This window comes from Eleutherodactylus coqui, chromosome 3, assembly GCF_035609145.1.
Source record: "Eleutherodactylus coqui strain aEleCoq1 chromosome 3, aEleCoq1.hap1, whole genome shotgun sequence".
NCBI lineage: Eukaryota > Metazoa > Chordata > Amphibia > Anura > Eleutherodactylidae > Eleutherodactylus > Eleutherodactylus coqui.
Genome location: NC_089839.1, coordinates 30589652 through 30609108, shown reverse-complemented (window position 1 = coordinate 30609108; position 19457 = coordinate 30589652). Strand labels below are relative to the sequence as shown.

Sequence of the window (19457 nt, the reverse complement as noted above, 5' to 3'; positions counted from 1 at the left end):
CCAAATGCCTCCATTAACAATATTACTCCTTCCACTAGACACGAGCGCTCGTAAGTCTCTACTGATGGAAAAATAAAAAAGTTACGGCTTTCGGAATACAGAGATGGTAAAATGTTAAAAAGCTGCGTTCTTCAGGGGTGATTAAACAAAGATCACATCCAGAAGGCTTCTAAGAAACAAAGCCTGTGGTCTGTGGGGTGCAGACATTGGGCGCAGCGGAGATCCATCAGGAGGCGATTACACCGTGAATGAGGCCGATGAGGAGCGTTACGGGGGAGGAGCAAAAGGTTCACATCCATGAAAGGAAAAAAACCGTTAACAGAAGGAATAATAGAAGTCGCTTTGTAAGATAAGATCGGCCCTGTTTCCATTTTGCCCGATTTTCCATTTCTATGGATGCAACCAGCAGTATAAAGTATTGCGGTTTTCTTTCTGGTTCAGTATCTGACATAAGTATTATGGAGGAGATTTATTATATACTTTATGGCGTATGAAGGTCACAAAATATGGCGCAAGGCCTTCTTCAGCAAACATTTTGCAACTTTTTGACAGCTACTCTGCTCTACACCACCTTCCCCAAAATAAGGTATGGCTTGTCAGGAGGGGGTGTGGCCATCCCGGACTAACACATCTGTGCATTATTTATACCAGAAACCGGCATAAATTATACCACAAATCTATTCACAGGCCTCTCGCTAGCCAAGCCAGAAACCTACTGCACACTGATGAGGGGCAAGCACCCCGAAACAGCTGTCTGTGTTTGGATTCTGGTTTGGCTTTCAATTCCCAGTCATTGTTACAAGGCTTGTATAAAGAGTAGATATGAGCGAGCGTACTCGGATAAGCACTACTCGCTCGAGTAATTGGCTTTATCCGAGTATCGCTGTGCTCGGGGCTAAAGATTCGGGTGCCGCTGCGGCTGACAGGTGAGTCGCAGCGGGGAGCAGGGGAGAGCGGGCTGGAGAGAAGGAGAGAAAGATCTTACCTCCGTTCCTCCCCGCTCTCCCCTGCAGCTCCCCGCTCCGTGCCGGCACCCGAATCTTTAGCCCCGAATACAGCGGTACTCGGATAAAGCAAATTACTCGAGTGAGTAGTGCTTATCCGAGTACGCTCGCTCATCTCTAATAAAGAGTCTAACATTGACTTGCAAGAATGCTGCCTTCCAATAGGTGGCGCTGCAAAGGTATTGTTGCATCTCCCTTATTTGCATATTACCCAGAGGAGCATGAACGGCCTTATAAGTCTCCTCACTCACCTTCTAGGTGCTCTCCCTAATGAGAAAACATAGCGTTCCTGATTTCTGTGTTGGCACAAGGATTGCCTGAAATGCGCTTCTTCATATATCAGGCACATCATGCGCCGGTGGATATATTAACCCATTGCAATCCAATTTCGGATTCAGGGTTTCCTAGAGGGGTTTCTCTTTCTGCCATTTTACAATGGCGTCATCTGCTGGCTAGAGCCAGTACTGTGGTATGGGACATGCTGGAGATGCCCCCGACAACAGAGCGGAAAGTAATATACAGTAAGAATACCCTGCCGGACGTCTTTCGACTTAGGAGCTCTACAGCCTTCAATCAGAATGTCTTCAGACCTCAGACAGTGGATTGGAAAGGGTTAAAACCGGTGTTTAAAACGCTGTTCTTAATCATTCTCCACCTTTACGTGTATGTTAAATAATACTAAAATGGAGGAAGAGGAGGAGTTATACCTACATGTCTGCATATACACTCGCCTACCAAAAGTATTGGGACACCTGAGCAGGAATCAAAAGTAGTACTTATTTCCATATGTTAACACTTAGTGGGGCTCCTTTGGTCCTAATGACATCAGATACTCTCAGTGGCATATTTTCTACTAATGTCTGATATAGTTCAGCTGGTATTTCCCTCCATGCCTCCTGCAAATGTCTGGCAAGTTTTCTAAAAAAAAATAAAACGATGGATGCTGTTCATATTTCCAAGTTGGGACTCAACATCCCAATCAGTATCCTTAACCAAACGTAAAACGGCGCTGGATTTGTGATGAGGTGAATTATCACAAATCCGCGATTGACCATTCCCAGAATATTGCGACATTGTCGGCAGCACGTTATTATCTAGAATGTCAGGATCACCTCCGTGGTCATGGTTCTTGTCATTACAACCAACGGGCCGACACCATGCCACGTAAAGCATCCCCAGACCATAACGGAGCCTCCTCCGTACTTACCTGTTGGCGCAACACACTCCGTGTATAAGGAGACAGATAAAAGGAAGAACACATGACTGCAGGATCTGACTGCATGGGATTTGTAGTCTGTAACCATGGAGACACATATTTTGCATAGGAGCTGTATACATTGAACGGTAAAAGATTTTTGCCCCATTCCTTTTTGTTATGCAAAGTTGGAATATATCTTAATAGAGGAAGTAATGGCAGACCACTAGCGGAGGAAAACCCCTTTAAGGCTATAAATACACGGACACCTTTACGATGAGGCGTCACGCACAGCCGGGCGGTCGCTGTTTTTTCTGCTCGCCATGTGTATTTGTTTATGTAAGCCGTGAGGTCACTGCGGAGCGCTGTTTTTGACTGCGGTCACCATGGCGACAGACTATGAGGTCATCAGTTGGATATTAATTTCCTCCTCGCTAGATAAATAAATACTGCGGGGCAGGATCAGGCGCGGTGAGGTGAGCCTCCACATCCAGCCGCACGGAAAGATGGAAGTGATAACATCAATGGAAGCAATGCCCATCAGGAAGAAGGCTTAGGGGGAGGGGGCAGGTGCAGGCGGCGACTCCGTATTAAAGGGACGTCTGGGGTCAAGAAATCATTGTAATGTGGGGAATCTCATAACGAGGAGGAAACGCTTAATGTCCATGGTTGACCTTCAGCTCAAGCAGAGAGGGTCCTGACTGGGGGCTAATAATTAAGGGCCCTTTTAGGCTGGGTTCACACGGGGCGGAAATCTCACGGAATGTCCGCAACGGGACCGCACGGAGATTTCTGCAGCGGAAAGGCAACTTCAAAACCCGCGCCGTTTGGTACAGGTTTGAAAAGGCTTGTCCGCCTGTATTCCGCTGCGGCAATTCCGTCCCGTGTGAACCCGGCCTTACACTAAGCTGTTATTGTTCAGGTAATCGTTGGATCATGCGAAACTGACCGATAATCGCGCTGTGTAAACGCAACCGGCGAATGAACAACAAACAATAATTTCTTCGCTTATCTTCGCCGTTCATTTCATACAGGTATAACAACCTATGGGCAATCGGCCCGTGTAAGCATCTATGAACGACTCGCCAGTGTTACTATACCCTACCTGCGTGCCAGCGGGCAGCACCATTACCCCATTAGGAGCAAAACGGTGCGGAGTTTGTTGCAGGTTCACTTGCATTATGATCTTGTCATTGATCTAGGTAAAACATGTTATGGTATTTCCGTAAGGAGGGGTCCAGATGTGGCGAATGGGCAGCGGAATCTCAATGTGAACCTACGCACGGAAATTCCGCAGCATTTACAATACAGCAAAGTGGATGAAATTGTGAAAATCCTGTCCACAAGCTGCGGAAATAATCTGAGACTCCTTTTTATCACATCGCAACAAACGTGCGTTGCGCTATAATGTGTTTTTTACATTAGAAAGTCCTATTGACTTTCACGGTAAAGTGCGCAATTGTCTCGCGCGGCAGCAATGCCATGCAAGAATATTCTAAAAAAAAGCATCGCTGACGCTCAAAAATCGCAGGACGTGATTTTCTCGCGGCAAAATCGTGATCGCCCGTGGGAAACTGGCGAAGGCTGCGTCTACAGATAGCACGAAGTGGATGTTAGAAATCCGTCACGGATTTTCAGCTAAATTTGCGTCAAAATCCACAGCGAGATCTGCATTTTTTCCCCTTTGCTGTTGATTTCATATTGAAATATGGGGTTAAATTACGCAAAAAAAAAAATCGGCATCCCGCAGGTTTACAGGCTGCGAATTCTTCATGGCTTTTATATGCCTGTTGAGGGAGTTATTAAAATCCATCCACTTTACTTCTACTTCCCACCTGCACATCCAGACAAAGAGTCCGCAGCGCAGCCGGCGTGTGCGCACAACCCCAGAGCCCTGTTACCTTGGTTTTTCAGCCTTCATCAGTCCTGGCATTCTCCAAATTCCTTTCTTTAGTGTAAAATCCATTAATCAGAGTGCAGGTAAAACCCCTTGAAGCACTGGAACGTCTCTGCCATTCTTCTGCTGGGCACAGTTCAGCGCCAGGTCAGAATGTGCCCAGGGAGCCGCTTCTCAGATCACTGGAGCAGAATTTCTCGGCTTATACAATGATGAATGCGCTCCGCCTGCAGTCAGTCATCCCCTTGATCTCAACCTTCCAGTCCTTGTGATGGCACCAAGAAGGGCACCTCTTACAGGAGGGACCACTGACACTTCTACTCCTCGTCGCAAGATTGTAGAAAAAGTCCTTTAAACTTAAAATCTACAATAAGGCTACTAGGATGTAAGTTCGCTCATACATCCAAATTAGTTAGCGGTGATCATCGGAGAAAGAACAAGAGACATCAACTGTGTGTGAATGCTATAGACCGCTTTCTGAGGAGCTAGCTCAGTGTTGACTTTATTACTACCGCAAAGTAGAACGAAGCAATGGATAATGGTCCAATCACAGGTAGCAAATCCTTACAAACATTTAGTACTGGTCATTCCGTGTCAGTTCAACCAACGCTCCCGGTCGACCATCTCAGATTTCAATGAAACTTTGCACAAAGATAGACCCTGACCCTAAACTAAGATAGCCAGAATATTAGGCTTCAAATTGCTTTGGTTCACGAGCTACAGGTCTTTATCTAGGGGGTTGTCATGTGATTACAGCCTACAGGTCTTAATCTAGGGGGTTGTCATGTGATTACAGCGCGCAACCTGAAAAAAGTGGCGATTTCAATCCATTGCCAAGCCAGTTCCAATGACTCTAGAGCAATGAAACTTCACACACTAGGAGAACTTTTGGTGCTGAATCCAGCTAAGCTACTCAGACTGCCTCTCTTATCATCATTCTGCCACCATTGCATGTCAAAGTAGCTGAAAAATTCTATCGCGCAAAATAAAATTCATATTTTAAGCAGTAATAACTCCTAATCAATGCAATCCAACTCAGCTCTGAATTTATCAATGTGTACTCCATAGAAATGTTTCTCATTATTCCCATTATGGACCCAAAAGGATGCATAGCTCTTAAGATACAATGAGTCAAAAATGGCAAAAAACACTTTTTTTGCTAATTTTTCCCTTTTTCAAGAGCCCCAAGCTTTGGCCTAAGATGGATAGAGTGCTAAATAAGCCCAGTGATCACTGTAATATACCACAATCATTATGCAACACTCAATGATATTCTGACCATCTTAGGCCAAAGCTTGGGGCTCACCTGAACTCGCCATGCAATTTTTGATCACATAAGTTTCTTGAGCACAAAAAGTTCTCATTCCAAAAATAATTTACCTTCTCATGATTTCTAAACTAATTATACATCCATGCAAAACTTACTTATTTTATTATTTGATTTCCACGAGTACATAGGACTTTCACTGACATTGATATTTTCCCATCTAGAAGGTCTGGGAACAAAATGAAAAACATCGAATCTTGTAAAGCCAAAAATTCTCTTCCAAATAGAACAAAAATGAAAAAAAATAAAAATGGAGTACATTCCGATTTTCGCCTTTGAAAAAGGGAAAAATTAGCAAAAAAGTGTTTTTTGCCATTTTTGACTCATTGTATCTTAAGAGCTATGCATCCTTTTGGGTCCATAATGTGAATAATGAGAAACATTTCTATGGAGTACACATTGATAAATTCAGAGCTGAGTTGGATTGCATTGATTAGGAGTTATTACTGCTTAAAATATGAGTTTTATTTTGCGCGATAGAATTTTTCCGCTACTTTGACATGCAATGGTGGCAGAATGATGATAAGAGTGGCAGTCTGAGGAGCTTAGCTGGATTCAGCACCAAAAGTTCTCCTAGTGTGTGAAGTTTCATTGCTCTAGAACTGGCTTGGCAATGGATTGAAATCGCCACTTTTTTCAGGTTGCGCGCTGTAATCACAAGACAACCCCCTAGATTAAGACCTGTAGCTCATGAACCAAAGCACTTTGAAGCCTAATATTCTGGCTATCTTAGTTTAGGGTCAGGGTCTATCTTTGTGCAAAGTTTCATTGAAATCTGAGATGGTCAACCGGGAGCGTTGGTTGAACTGACACGGAATGACCCTACTGTGTGTTGTGTGCATACATTAACTACATTGATAAGAGTAAAGGCCCATTTACACGCAAACATAAAATTTCAAAAGACTAAAAGATTAAAAGATCTATTTGCATAAAGTGTTAATGGCCATTGACGCTTAATAATCTTCATTTGCATGTAAAAGGACCTCAGGAGCTGTTTGCAAATACCAATGTGTGAGTAATCACACACCCAGCTGTGCACATAGCTACATTGTTCTCTTCACAGCTGCTGGCAGGTTACAATGTTATCTGCCGGATCCCATGGAGATAACAGCATTCGGTCTATTGAGAGATACTTTACCTCTCACTAGCTAAACGATGGATTTTAAGTTCACCTTAAAATCATCAGTCAAGTGAGAAGCTCACAATGCTTGCGTTTACATGTAACAATTATCGCTCATTTTCGTTCTTTTGAACGAATTTTGATAATCATTATGTGTAAATGGGCCTTAAAGAACACAGATACAATGACTTTCATAATGTGTCATGTGCATACATTAACTTGTTATTTGTATAGCGCCAACGTATTCCGCAGCGCTTTCAGGTAATTTCTTTTTGTTTATTACCCCCCAGCAAGCTGGGTACTAATTTTACCAACCTAGGAAGGATGGAAGGCTGAGTCAACCTTGAGCCGGCTACCTGAACCATTCGGGTAATGAACCCACAACCTTCAGGTCGTGAGTGAGAGCTTAGGACTGCATTCTGCTGGCCCATGTGTAAGAGTAAAGAGATACAATGACTAAATATGGTCTCCAGGAAATGCTCAAGCCCCTCTAACAAGGACAGCGCAGTCCAGTATGCAATTTCTCGCTCAATGCCGTGTCGGTGGGTGTGTATACACGGGCCAACTATTGCCAAAAATCGCTTTTTCCTGTGATTATTCTGGTGATAATTACCCCAAGTTAAGGTACCTTTAGACTACCAAACCCTCACTAGCGCTCCGTGATCATCTTGGTTTCCGGGACCGGGGGGTTGCATGAAGCCCGCTGCATGCTATGCTGCCATGGACCCTCTCTGATCAGCGTCCTGCTGTCACTACGGAAGACCTGTCATTCTAGCGACCAGCTGTCCTGACCTTGAGGACCAAAGGTGGCGCTCATCATCAGAGGCTTTTGTTTTAATGATTGGGAACTCCTCATATAATATACATTCTAATAACGAAAACCTCGTGTTCAGGATTCACCATTTTCAAGATCTCCGCTTGCTGTTTTGGAATCGGACCATTCATATTCACATCCATAAGCCCTGTACACACTTAAAGTGTAACTGGACTTTCCAAAACCCTTTGACAGGTCACTCGGATAACAGTTCTAACACTCAAGTCTAGCGATTGGTGGGGGCTTTCAGCATCCAGACACCCCCCCCCCAGCGATCAAAACTTTGGACATCTCCCTATGACATGTTGAAAGCCTTTGGAAAGCACAGTTACAATTTAATATTTCTCACAGCTGAGGGTTTGCAACAATTGTATCCAGCCTAGACAATCCTCCATGAGAAAAACATACTGGACTGATACATGTTACCTGCACTGATACACTGTAACAAACTATCAAGGCAGGAGAGAGCTTTGTGCCGATGTATTTATCCTAAGCATTAACCCTTTCCAATCCAATTTTGGATTCAGGGTTTCCTAAAAGGCCTTTTCTTTTTGCTGTTATACAACGGTGCCATCTGCTGGCTAAAACCAGTGTGTGTGCGCCAGAGAGATTCCGACAGCAGAGTGGCTGGCAATAGACGGTAAGAATACCCTGTCGGACGTCTTCTGACATTGGAGCTGTACAAGCTTTAATCAGAATGGGGGAAGATGTCAGACAGGGGATTGGAAAGAGTTAAAGGGGTATTCCAATCTCAGCCCACCATAGCCAAGATAAGAATACCCCTCTGTACTAAAATAGCCAAGCGGGCCATGCAGTGCTGCTACAAATAGCCTGGCCGGAGGTAGTCGGGCTCAGAGGGGGAACCTGCATCTAACAGACTCTTATGACATAAGCTGTGGAGGTAAGAAGGGGTTCTACCAAAAAACATCCTCAATACACATCATAGGATAGGTGATAAATGCCTGATTGGTGGGAGTCTTACCTCGGAGACCCTCATTCATCCGAAGAACGGGGGTGGGTGGAAACGATCCCGTGTGCCCTCTTCTCATCCCTGCAGAGCTCCATTCAGAAGGAGGGGGGATTGGTGCTTTGAACCCACAGTAAGAAGGAGAAAGGGACACGGAACCCTCATTCTTGGGATCAGTGGGGGTCTTAGTGGTGAGACCCCTACTGCTCAGACTTTTATCCTATGGATCAGTTGAAGTATAAGAAAGTTGTAGAGCTTGTTGATTTACAATAATTAATTTACAGCGAACCGCAAGATCCCTTTTAAATGGGACCTATTGTATTTGTGCCGCAGTACTACTGCGAGGGGGTGCATCCCGACTATCAGTCCTTCCTAACTACTGTTCGTGTTTTTGCAGCATAACCCCCCGACTGCCCAAAGCTGGAGAGACCATACACGGGAGCAAATTTTTCATCGGTTTTGGGGGCAAAGGAGCAAATCAGTGTATACAAGCAGCTCGCCTGGGGGTCCGCACAGCCATGGTCGGCAAGGTAACGCAGCACTAAGCTCTATGTATTACAACAGAGGAAATCCGCCTGTGATCTTGCAGAATTCTGAAATTCCTTCAGGTCGGAGACTAAATGCCGGAGCGCTGTGTTCAGGGTGTTGTTGCTATTAATCACGACAGCGCTGATGACAGCGGCAGCCGTTCCTGCACTGTGACCTCATGCGGAGCGCTACATGTCAGGAACACGTCCAACTTATAAAGAAAGAGGTCATGGTGTAAACTGCTTGTCTGGCATCAGGCATTCTCTACCTGAAACAGCACCACTCCTGTCCACAGGTTGTGCCTGGTACTGCAGCTCATCCCCATTCAAGTGGCTTCAGCTGAGCTGCAGTACCAGACGTGGCCTGTGGACTGTAGAGACACAGGTTCAGAAAACTATTTTTAAAAATTCAATGAGCATCTTGATATTTCAAAGACCCCCCCCCCCCCCCCTCCTCCACTAGGAGAAAACTGTAGTAAGTTATGTCTTCATTAGCAGCGCATCTTGGGACATAACGCGAATATCTCTACTGATCACTTTCTAAGTTGTCAACAATCTGTTTATGTCTGCTTAAAGGGGGATTTATATCTTGCAGTCTGATGGCATATCACTAGGATACAATATCACTTTATGACCGCTGGGACCCCGACCAATCCTGAGAATGAAGGAGCCCCAGTGCTGGTTTCTTTCTAAGGGGTACTTTATATGAGATGAGATGCATTTTCTACTTCAGAACCCCTCTAAAGAACCTATGGAAAATAGAGGAGGTCCTTCAGTTGGGACAAACCCATGGGGCAGGAAGGGTATCCTTTCTCCTTAAGGAGAGCACCCATCTCCTCTGGGAAATATGCAAATAAGCAAGATGGAACAATACCTCTGCAGCGCCACCTATGGACAAACCCATGTAATGCTACTTTACTGCTGCTGTGGTTGACCATACAGTGATTATAGTTGAACTTACTGGAGAGCATTGATGGACTGCTATATAATTGGACTGTAGTGGCTTCACAATGACCTGTATCTGCAGATGAGAGCTGTGACCCTGGAGTTATACGCCAAGCAGTCATGTCACCCTGTTGTTACATAACTTATGTGGAGAGCAGTAATGGCATTCATGTCACACGCTGCACTTCTGGCTTAAGGCTAGTATAATAGAAAAAAATTACATGTTTCCACATTGGCCACATGCCTTCGGAATGGATGACATTGCCACTTAACCCGCTTCTTACCCTTTTAGAGTACTTCATTCTGATGTCCTGACCTCATGGTTTATTCTTGTGCTTGTTTACACATAGGAAATCTACTTGTGGAACAAAGAACTACTTGTCGAGCTTTAGAGAAAATGTAGTTGACCCCCAACTACCCTGTGAATATGGGACACTAAATATAGGACATATATACCAATCCGCAGAGGGAAAGACATGTAATGTAACCACACTATAATGAAAGTCTATAACTGCTTTAACACTGCCTCCTATGTACAGGAATATAACTACTATAAGACTGCCCCCTGTGTACAAGAATATAACTACTATAAGACTGCCCTCTATGTACAAGAATATAACTACTATAATACTGCCCCCTATGTACAAGAATATAACTACTATAATACTGCTCCCTATGTACAAGAATATAACTACTATAAGACTGCCCTCTATGTACAAGAATATAACTACTATAATACTGCCCCCTATGTACAAGAATATAACTACTATAAGACTGCCCTCTATGTACAAGAATATAACTACTATAATACTGCCCTTTATGTACAAGAATATAACTACTATAATACTGCTCCTATGTACATGAATATAACTACTATAATACTGCCTCCTATGTACAAGAATATAACTACTATAATACTGCTCCTATGTACAAGAATATAACTACTATAATACTGCCCCCCTATGTACAAGAATATAACTACTATAATACTGCCCCCCTATGTACAAGAATATAACTACTATAATACTGCCCCCTATGTACAAGAATATAACTACTATAAGACTGCCCTCTATGTACAAGAATATAACTACTATAATACTGCCCCCTATGTACAAGAATATAACTACTATAATACTGCCCCCTATGTACAAGAATATAACTACTGTAATACTGCCTCCTATGTACAAGAATATAACTACTATAATACTGCCTCCTATGTACAAGAATATAACTACTATAATACTGCCCCCTATGTACAAGAATATAACTACTATAATACTGCCCCCGATGTACAAGAATATAACTACTATAATACTGCCCTCTATGTACAAGAATATAACTACTATAATACTGCCTCCTATGTACAAGAATATAACTACTATAATACTGCTCCTATGTACAAGAATATAACTACTATAATACTGCCTCCTATGTACAAGAATATAACTACTATAATACTGCCTCCTATGTACAAGAATATAACTACTATAATACTGCCCCCTATGTACAAGAATATAACTACTATAATACTGCCCCCGATGTACAAGAATATAACTACTATAATACTGCCTCCTATGTACAAGAATATAACTACTATAATACTGCCTCCTATGTACAAGAATATAACTACTATAATACTGCCCCCTATGTACAAGAATATAACTACTATAATACTGCCCCCGATGTACAAGAATATAACTACTATAATACTGCCCTCTATGTACAAGAATATAACTACTATAATACTGCCTCCTATGTACAAGAATATAACTACTATAATACTACCCCCTATGTACAAGAATATAACTACTATAATACTGCCCCCTATGTACAAGAATATAACTACTATAATACTGCCCCCTATGTACAAGAATATAACTACTATAATACTGCCCCCGATGTACAAGAATATAACTACTATAATACTGCCCCCGATGTACAAGAATATAACTACTGTAATACTGCCCTCTATGTGCAAGAATATAACTACTATAATACTGCCCCCTATGTACAAGAATATAACTACTGTAATACTGCTCCCTATGTACAAGAATATAACTACTATAATACTGCCCTCTATGTGCAAGAATATAACTACTATAATACTGCCCCCTATGTACAAGAATATAACTACTGTAATACTGCTCCCTATGTACAAGAATATAACTACTATAATACTGCCCTCTATGTGCAAGAATATAACTACTATAATACTGCCCCCTATGTACAAGAATATAACTACTATAATACTGCCCCCTATGTACAAGAATATAACTACTATAATACTGCCCCCTATGTACAAGAATATAACTACTGTAATACTGCCCCTATGTACAAGAATATAACTACTACAATACTGCCCCCCTATGTACAAGAATATAACTACTATAATACTGCCCCCTATGTACAAGAATATAACTACTATAATACTGCCCCTATGTACAAGAATATAACTCCTATAATACTGCTTCTATGTACAAGAATATAACTACTATAATACTGCCCCCTATGTACAAGAATATAACTACTATACTACTGCCCCCTATGTACAAGAATATAACTACTATAATACTGCTCCCTATGTACAAGAATATAACTACTATAATACTGCTCCCTATGTACAAGAATATAACTACTATAATACTGCCTCCTATGTACAAGAATATAACTACTATACTACTGCCCCCTATGTACAAGAATATAACTACTATAATACTGCCCCCTATATACAAGAATATAACTACTATAATACTGCTCCCTATGTACAAGAATATAACTACTATAATACTGCTCCCTATGTACAAGAATATAACTACTATAATACTGCTCCCTATGTACAAGAATATAACTACTATAACACTGCCTCCTATGTACAAGAATATAACTACTATAATACTGCTCCTATGTACAAGAATATAACTACTATTTACGTTTCATGCCAATGTCTTCTATATCTGCACGCTGGTGCCCTGTGGGTAGTGTGGTTGCACAGCCCTGGCACGGTATGGAGCACACCCTGACTTATCACCTGGTTGCCTGATAGCTGTTCTTCCAAGAACTGTTTCTTCTTGCTGCTCTGGACGGGCTCCAGGATTCTTGGGGGCCGCCGCTGCTATTCCTGAAGGCCGTGTGTTGATAAATTCCACAATTGTTGTTAATTGTCAGGAGACGGGTATGGCTGGCATCATACAAGGCACCTCCTGGTATTACTAGACCTTTATTACTCTCTCCGGGGCTCAGGCGCGCTGAACACTTTTTGTTCTTGACACAATATTATAATCTGACAGCTGTTATGAATTTCTGGGTCTGGAATCCACTTTGTTTCCTCATATGTGTAAAAATGTCCAAAAAATCTTCTGAAAATGTATTTCTGTCTCGTTGACCTCTGACCTCATGTGAAGTTTATGGAGACTAGTTGTTTCTGTTTGTGCCAACATTTGGTGTTCTATATGCTGTTTTCAGAGCGACATTGTCCCCATGAATGCCAGCATAAGAGCCATCATGTCCTATATCACCAACCAGTGGCCATTGCCATAAATGCTAACCAGTGTCCCCATTAAACATGTAATATCCTCTTAAATACCATCCAATGTCCTCATACAGCCACAGAACCCCATGCTACCAACCAATGATCCCATAACAGTTAGTGTCCTCTTAAATTCCAATATGACCCTATATATTCCAGCCAATGTCCCAATTACAGCCACAGTTCATCCATAAGTGTCCCCATACTGGCCACTCCTAGCCAATTTCTTAATATGTCTTAGTGCTAACCACTACTTGTCTGTGTGTGCTGTGTGAGTTACATGCAGAGTCTGAAGCACCTGTGATGATGTCACCATCATGTAATTAGATACCGACTCTTAGCTCCGCCCCTGATCACATGACGGTGACATCACAGGTCCTTTATGCTCCTTGTGCACTGAATGAGGGATTATAGGCGGACTACATCCAGCACAAACCCATGCAGCCTCAGTTGCTATGGATACAGCAGTACTCAGTGTGGAAGTTTGTACCTGCTTGTGAGCCTGCTGCATACCTGTGTGGAGACTCCAATAAATGACACTTCACAAATTTACACATACATAGCTCGTGTGCTGACAGGACCCGTGAAGTCACAGTCATGGGATCAGTCACATGGTCTCTGACCTGCCGCTTCAGTTGCTATGGATACACAAGCATTCAGTCTGGTAGTTTGTATGTTTGTGAGACAGTTGCACACCTGTGTGGAGACTCCCAATAAATGACACCTCACAAATGTACGCATACATAGCTGGCAGTGCATACTGACAACAACATTGAAGCATAGTCCTTCCCCGCTATCTTCACATCTCCTGAACGTGATGTCATGTCATCTCAAGTGCTAATGACCCCAACACCAGTCCAGCCTTCATCTAATTGTCAGCCGTTGTCCAGTGTTGAAACAAACCGTCACTGTCGTGCAAACATGTCACCACAGAGGGTTCAACGCCGCCGTGAAGCTAACGCAACTTACATGACACAGCGACAAGCCATGGTTTCACCTCAGCCACCAGCTGAGGTTTGTACATCTTGTGCAGCAGATATATGAAAGCTACAAGCGACCAGGTCTCCTCAGCGAGCTGCTGATGTTTCTAAATCACGTGCAGCTCATATGCCAAAGCAATGTAGCAGAGCTGTGTGTGTGTGTGACGTGCATGTAGCAGATCTGTGTGGTACATTGTGCCCCCAGAAATACTGGTACTATATTGTCCTAATAATTACTAGTATTGTCCCTATAAAGCCACAGTCCTGTGTTGCCAAACAGTGTCCACATAAAGGGCAGTTTCCTTTTAAAAGCCAAAGTGCACAAATATATACCTGCCAATGCCCCAATAATAACATAGTTCACCCATAGGTGCCAACTAGTACCTTAATGTATTTCAGCCCCTGCCTTACCTACAGCCTCAGTTCACCCAGAATTGGCGCTGTCTCCTGCTGTACCTTCCTCCTGGCTGAAGGCCTGGCGCTGTCTCCCGCTCCACCTTCTCCCTGACTGCTGGTCTGGTGCTGTCTCCCTCTCCACCTTCTCCCTGGCTGAAGGCCTAACGCTGTCTCCCACTCCTCTTTCTCCCTGGCTGAAGGTCTGGTGCTGTCTCCCCCTCCACCTTCTCCCTGGCTGAAGGTCTGGTGCTGTCTCCCCCTCCACCTTCTCCCTGGCTGAAGGTCTGGTGCTGTCTCTGCTTCCACTTTCTCCCTGGCTGAAGGTCTGGTGCTATCTCTCCCTCCACTTTCTCCCTGGCTGAAAGTCTGGTGCTGTCTCCCCCTCCACCTTCTCCCTGGCTAAAGATCTGGTGCTGTCTCCCGCTCCACCTTCTCCCTGGCTGAAGGTCTGGTGCTGTCTCCCCCTCCACCTTCTCCCTGGCTGAAGGTCTGGTGCTGTCTCTGCTTCCACTTTCTCCCTGGCTGAAGGTCTGGTGCTATCTCTCCCTCCACTTTCTCCCTGGCTGAAGGTCTGGTGCTGTCTCCCCCTCCACCTTCTCCCTGGCTAAAGATCTGGTGCTGTCTCCCGCTCCACCTTCTCCCTGGCTGAAGATCTGGTGCTGTCTTCCGCTCCACCTTCTCCCTGCCTGAATGTCTGGTGCTGTCTCCCGTTCCATCTTCTCCCTGGCTGAAGGTCTGGCGCCGTTTCCCACTCCACCTTCTCCCTGGCTGAAGGCCTGGTGCTGTCTCCCGCTCCACCTTCTCCCTGGCTGAAGGCCTGGTGCTGTTTCCCGCTCCACCTTCTCCTTGGCTGAAGGTCTGGCGCTGTCTCCTGCTTCACCTTCTCCCTGACTGAAGATCTGGCGCTGTCTCCTGCTCCACCTTCTCCCTGACTGAAGGTCTGGCACTGTCTCCTGCTCCACCTTCTCCCTGATTGAAGGTCTGGCGCTGTCTCCTGCTCCACCTTCTCCCTGACTGAAGGTCTGGCGCTGTCTCCTGTTCCACCTTCTCCCTGACTGAAGGTCTGGTGCTGTCTCCCACTCCATCTTCTCTTTGGCTAAAGGTCCTGTGCTATCTGCCATTTCACCTTCTCCCTGGCTGAGGGTCTGGCGCCGTCTCCCACTCCACCTTCTTCCTGGCTGAAGGTCCACGCTGTCTCCTGCTAACACTTCTCTCTCTGCTTTCAGGTCGGTGCCGACTCTTTTGGAAACAATTATATTGAAAACTTCAAAAAGAACAAAGTCTGCACAGGTAACGGAACATGTCCCTGACGCCCAATCTGTACCAGCAGGGTGCTCACCTGCACAGGTAACATAATGTGTCCCTGCTACCCAATCTGTGCCATCTGGGTGCTCACCTGCACAGGTAATGTAACGTGTCCCTGACGTCCAATTTGTACCAGCAGGGTGCTCACCTGCACAGGTAACATAATGTGTCCCTGCTACCCAATCTGTGCCATCTGGGTGCTCAACTGCACAGGTAATGGAACGTGTCCCTGCTGCTCGATCTGTACCAGCAGGGTGCTCACCTGCACAGGTAACGGAACGTGTCCCTGCCGCTCGATCTATACCAGCAGAGTGCTTACCCGCACAGGTAACGGAACGTGTCCCTGCCACCCGGTGTGTACAAGCAGGGTGCTCACCTGTAGTAAAGCTAGAAACGACGGACGATCACGGGGTCTAGAAATTCAAGACAGTAAACTCACACCTCACGCCCCTCCATATGCTAATGTATTGTGAACAGTGATAGATCAGTACAAAGTATTTCAGTGAAGGAGTGTGGGAATCATGTGGGAGGTCACAGAGTGAGAGTTACATAGTGGAAGGTGCTGTGTGTATTGCAGTACTGAGTATTTCAGTAGAGGAGTGTGGTAATCATGTGGGAGGTCACAGAGTGAGAGTTACATAGTGGAAGGAGCAGTGTGTCCTGCAGTACCAAGTATTTCAGTAGAGGATTGTGGTGATCATGTGGGAGGTCACAGAGTGAGAGTTACATAGTGGAAGGAGCAGTGTGTCCTGCAGTACAAAGTATTTCAGTGAAGGAGTGTGGTAATTATGTGGGAGGTCACAAAGTGAGAGTTACATAGTGGAAGGTGCTGTGTGTCCTGCAGTACAAAGTATTTCAGTAGAGGAGTGCGGGGATCATGTGGGAGGTCACAGAGTGAGAGTTACATAGTGGAAGGTGCTGTGTGTCCTGCAGTACAAAGTATTTCAGTGAAGGAGTGTGGTAATTATGTGGGAGGTCACAAAGTGAGAGTTACATAGTGAAAGGTGCTGTGTGTTCTGCAGTAGCAAGTATTTCAGTAGAGTAGTGTGGGAATCATGTGGGAGGTCACAGAGTGAGAGTTACATAGTGGAAGGAGCTGTGTGTCCTGCAGTACCAAGTATTTCAGTAGAGGATTGTGGTGATCATGTGGGAGGTCACAGAGTGAGAGTTACATAGTGGAAGGAGCTGTGTGTCCTGCAGTACCAAGTATTTCAGTAGAGGAGTGTGGGAATCATGTGGGAGGTCACAGAGTGAGAGTTACATAGTGGAAGGAGTTGTGTGTCCTGCAGTACCAAGTATTTCAGTATAGGAGTGTGGGGATCTGTGGGAGGTCACAGAGTGAGAGTTACGTAGTGGAAGGAGCTGTGTGTCCTGCAGTACTGAGTATTTCAGTAGGGGAGTGTGGGGATCATGTGGGAGGTCACAGAGTGAGAGTTACGTAGTGGAAGGAGCTGTGTGTCCTGCAGTACTGAGTATTTCAGTAGAGGAGTGTAGGGATCATGTGGGAGGTCACAAAGTGAGAGTTACATAGTGGAAGGTGCTGTGTGCCCTGCAGTACTGGGTAGTTAAGAGACAGCGCCCATCATTTTCCTGTCTACGGTCGGCTTGGCACTTGTGTGTTCCTCCTTGCGCAGTCTCCTCCATACGTCTGTCTTCGTCCTCGGTTTGGTGATCATGTGTTACTCTTTGCGCAGTTTCCTCCGCGCTGCTCCTCACATCTGTTCTCTATAAATAGCCGTTACGTACTTTGATTTTCGCTTGGCGCGGCTCTCCTGACTAATGTGGTTGGAGCAGCATTTCTGGAGCGCCCTCAGACGCATGTTTTAATATTCATATGATTACTCGTGTCTCGTGCGTCCAAGTCCACGCGGTAATCACGTGTTCTTTCTCTCTTGCAGACTTTGTCTTTCAGACTGCAACAGCCGCCACCGGAGCAGCGTCCATCATTGTGAATGCTGAAGGTGAAGACGCATTATTCACCATGTACAATGTATCCACTCCTACTCAGCATCTCTGCTTGTTGTCAGTAAATAGCAACATTCTTGTTTACATCCAGATGTTGAAAACCTGTACAAACCTGCTACTTCTCCCAGCTGAGGGATTGTTAAAATGTGTCCAGTTTGGACAATCCTCCGTGTGCTTAACCCATCAGCAAGACAAATCTCCCTCCAGTCCTGATAGTTTGTTACAATGTGTCAGTCTGGAGTCCGGAGGATTGTCCAGACTGGATACAACTGCAAGAAACTTCCTGCTGTGAGAAGTATTAGGTTGTGACTGGTCCCATTCACTGATAGCAAGCAGAGATCTTGACCATGGTGAGGACCTGGGCAAAGGTTCAGTATGCTGTCCTAGACCTGAGTCTAAATACCCTAGCCAAGCTAAAGTGGCTTGTGGACACCCACCTTTCCTGGCATTCAGTATCCAGAGCTCATGCCCTGGCTGCCCCTCCTGGCAACCTGATATATCCCATGATGCATTGTGCAGTATGATTGGACTGTAGAAAAGCTGGGTATAAACCTTAACCTTTTCCAATCCACTGTCTGACTTCTTCCTACATTCTAATTGAAGCTTGTACAGCTCTAATGTCAGAAGACGTCCGACAGGGTATTCTTACCGTCTATTGCCAGCCATTCCGCTGTCGAAGGCTCTCTGGCGCACACACACTAGCTTTAGCCAGCAGATGGCACCGTTGCATAACAGCAAAAAGGGAAAGCCTTTTAGGAAACCCTGTATCCAAAATTGGAGTGAAAAGGGTTAATGCTTAGAGATGAGCGAGCACGCTCGGATAAGCCAGTTACTTGAGCGAGCCTCGCTCTTCTCGAGTAACTGCATTCTTGTCCGAGCGTGCTTGGGGGAGGGGGGCGTGGGGTGGTAAGCGGGGGAGAGAGCGAGAGAGATCTCTCTCTCCCCTCCGCCACCCCCTGCTCACCCTCGCCGCCCCCTCGAGCACGCTCGGACAAGAATGCAGTTACTCGGGAAGAGCGAGGCTCGCTGGAGTAACTGGCTTATCCGAGCGTCCAGTCCCCTGTACCTGGAAATCCAGGACTCTTTCCCCCCCCCCCCCCCCCCCCCCGACAGGACAACCTGTTTATAAGGGACTTTTTGATTTTGATGACTACATATTTTCCTGCAGGTCAGAATGCCATTGTGATTGTGGCGGGGGCAAATCTACTACTAAATGCTGAAAACCTTACAAAAGCTTCGGCAGCGATATCTGAGGCCCGGGTGATGGTGTGCCAGCTGGAGATCAGCCCCGAAGTGTCTCTACAGGCCTTGAAGATTGCTCACCAGAGCGGAGGTGAGAGATGAAGTATCGAGTGTAATCTGTAAATTCTAAAACAGGCCTTTGTCTCAAAGGAACACTTAAACATCTTCATTTTGAGTTTCACAGACTAAATAACATATTAGTATAATGTATATACCAGGAATGTAAGGACAAGGCATTATAGTAGTT

At 44.9% G+C, this 19457-nt stretch overlaps 1 protein-coding gene across 2 annotated transcripts in view; it reads left to right on the top strand.

Annotated features, from left to right (window-relative positions):
• RBKS (ribokinase) overlaps positions 1–19457 on the top strand; it is a 54133-nt gene that overhangs the window by 13733 nt on the left and 20943 nt on the right. For both annotated transcript variants that reach the window (XM_066595417.1, XM_066595416.1), the window contains exons 3-6: positions 8722–8854; positions 15925–15988; positions 17902–17964; positions 19137–19301. In XM_066595417.1, the coding sequence (XP_066451514.1) occupies positions 8722–8854; positions 15925–15988; positions 17902–17964; positions 19137–19301 (425 nt within the window). The remainder of the gene's footprint in view (positions 1–8721; positions 8855–15924; positions 15989–17901; positions 17965–19136; positions 19302–19457) is intronic.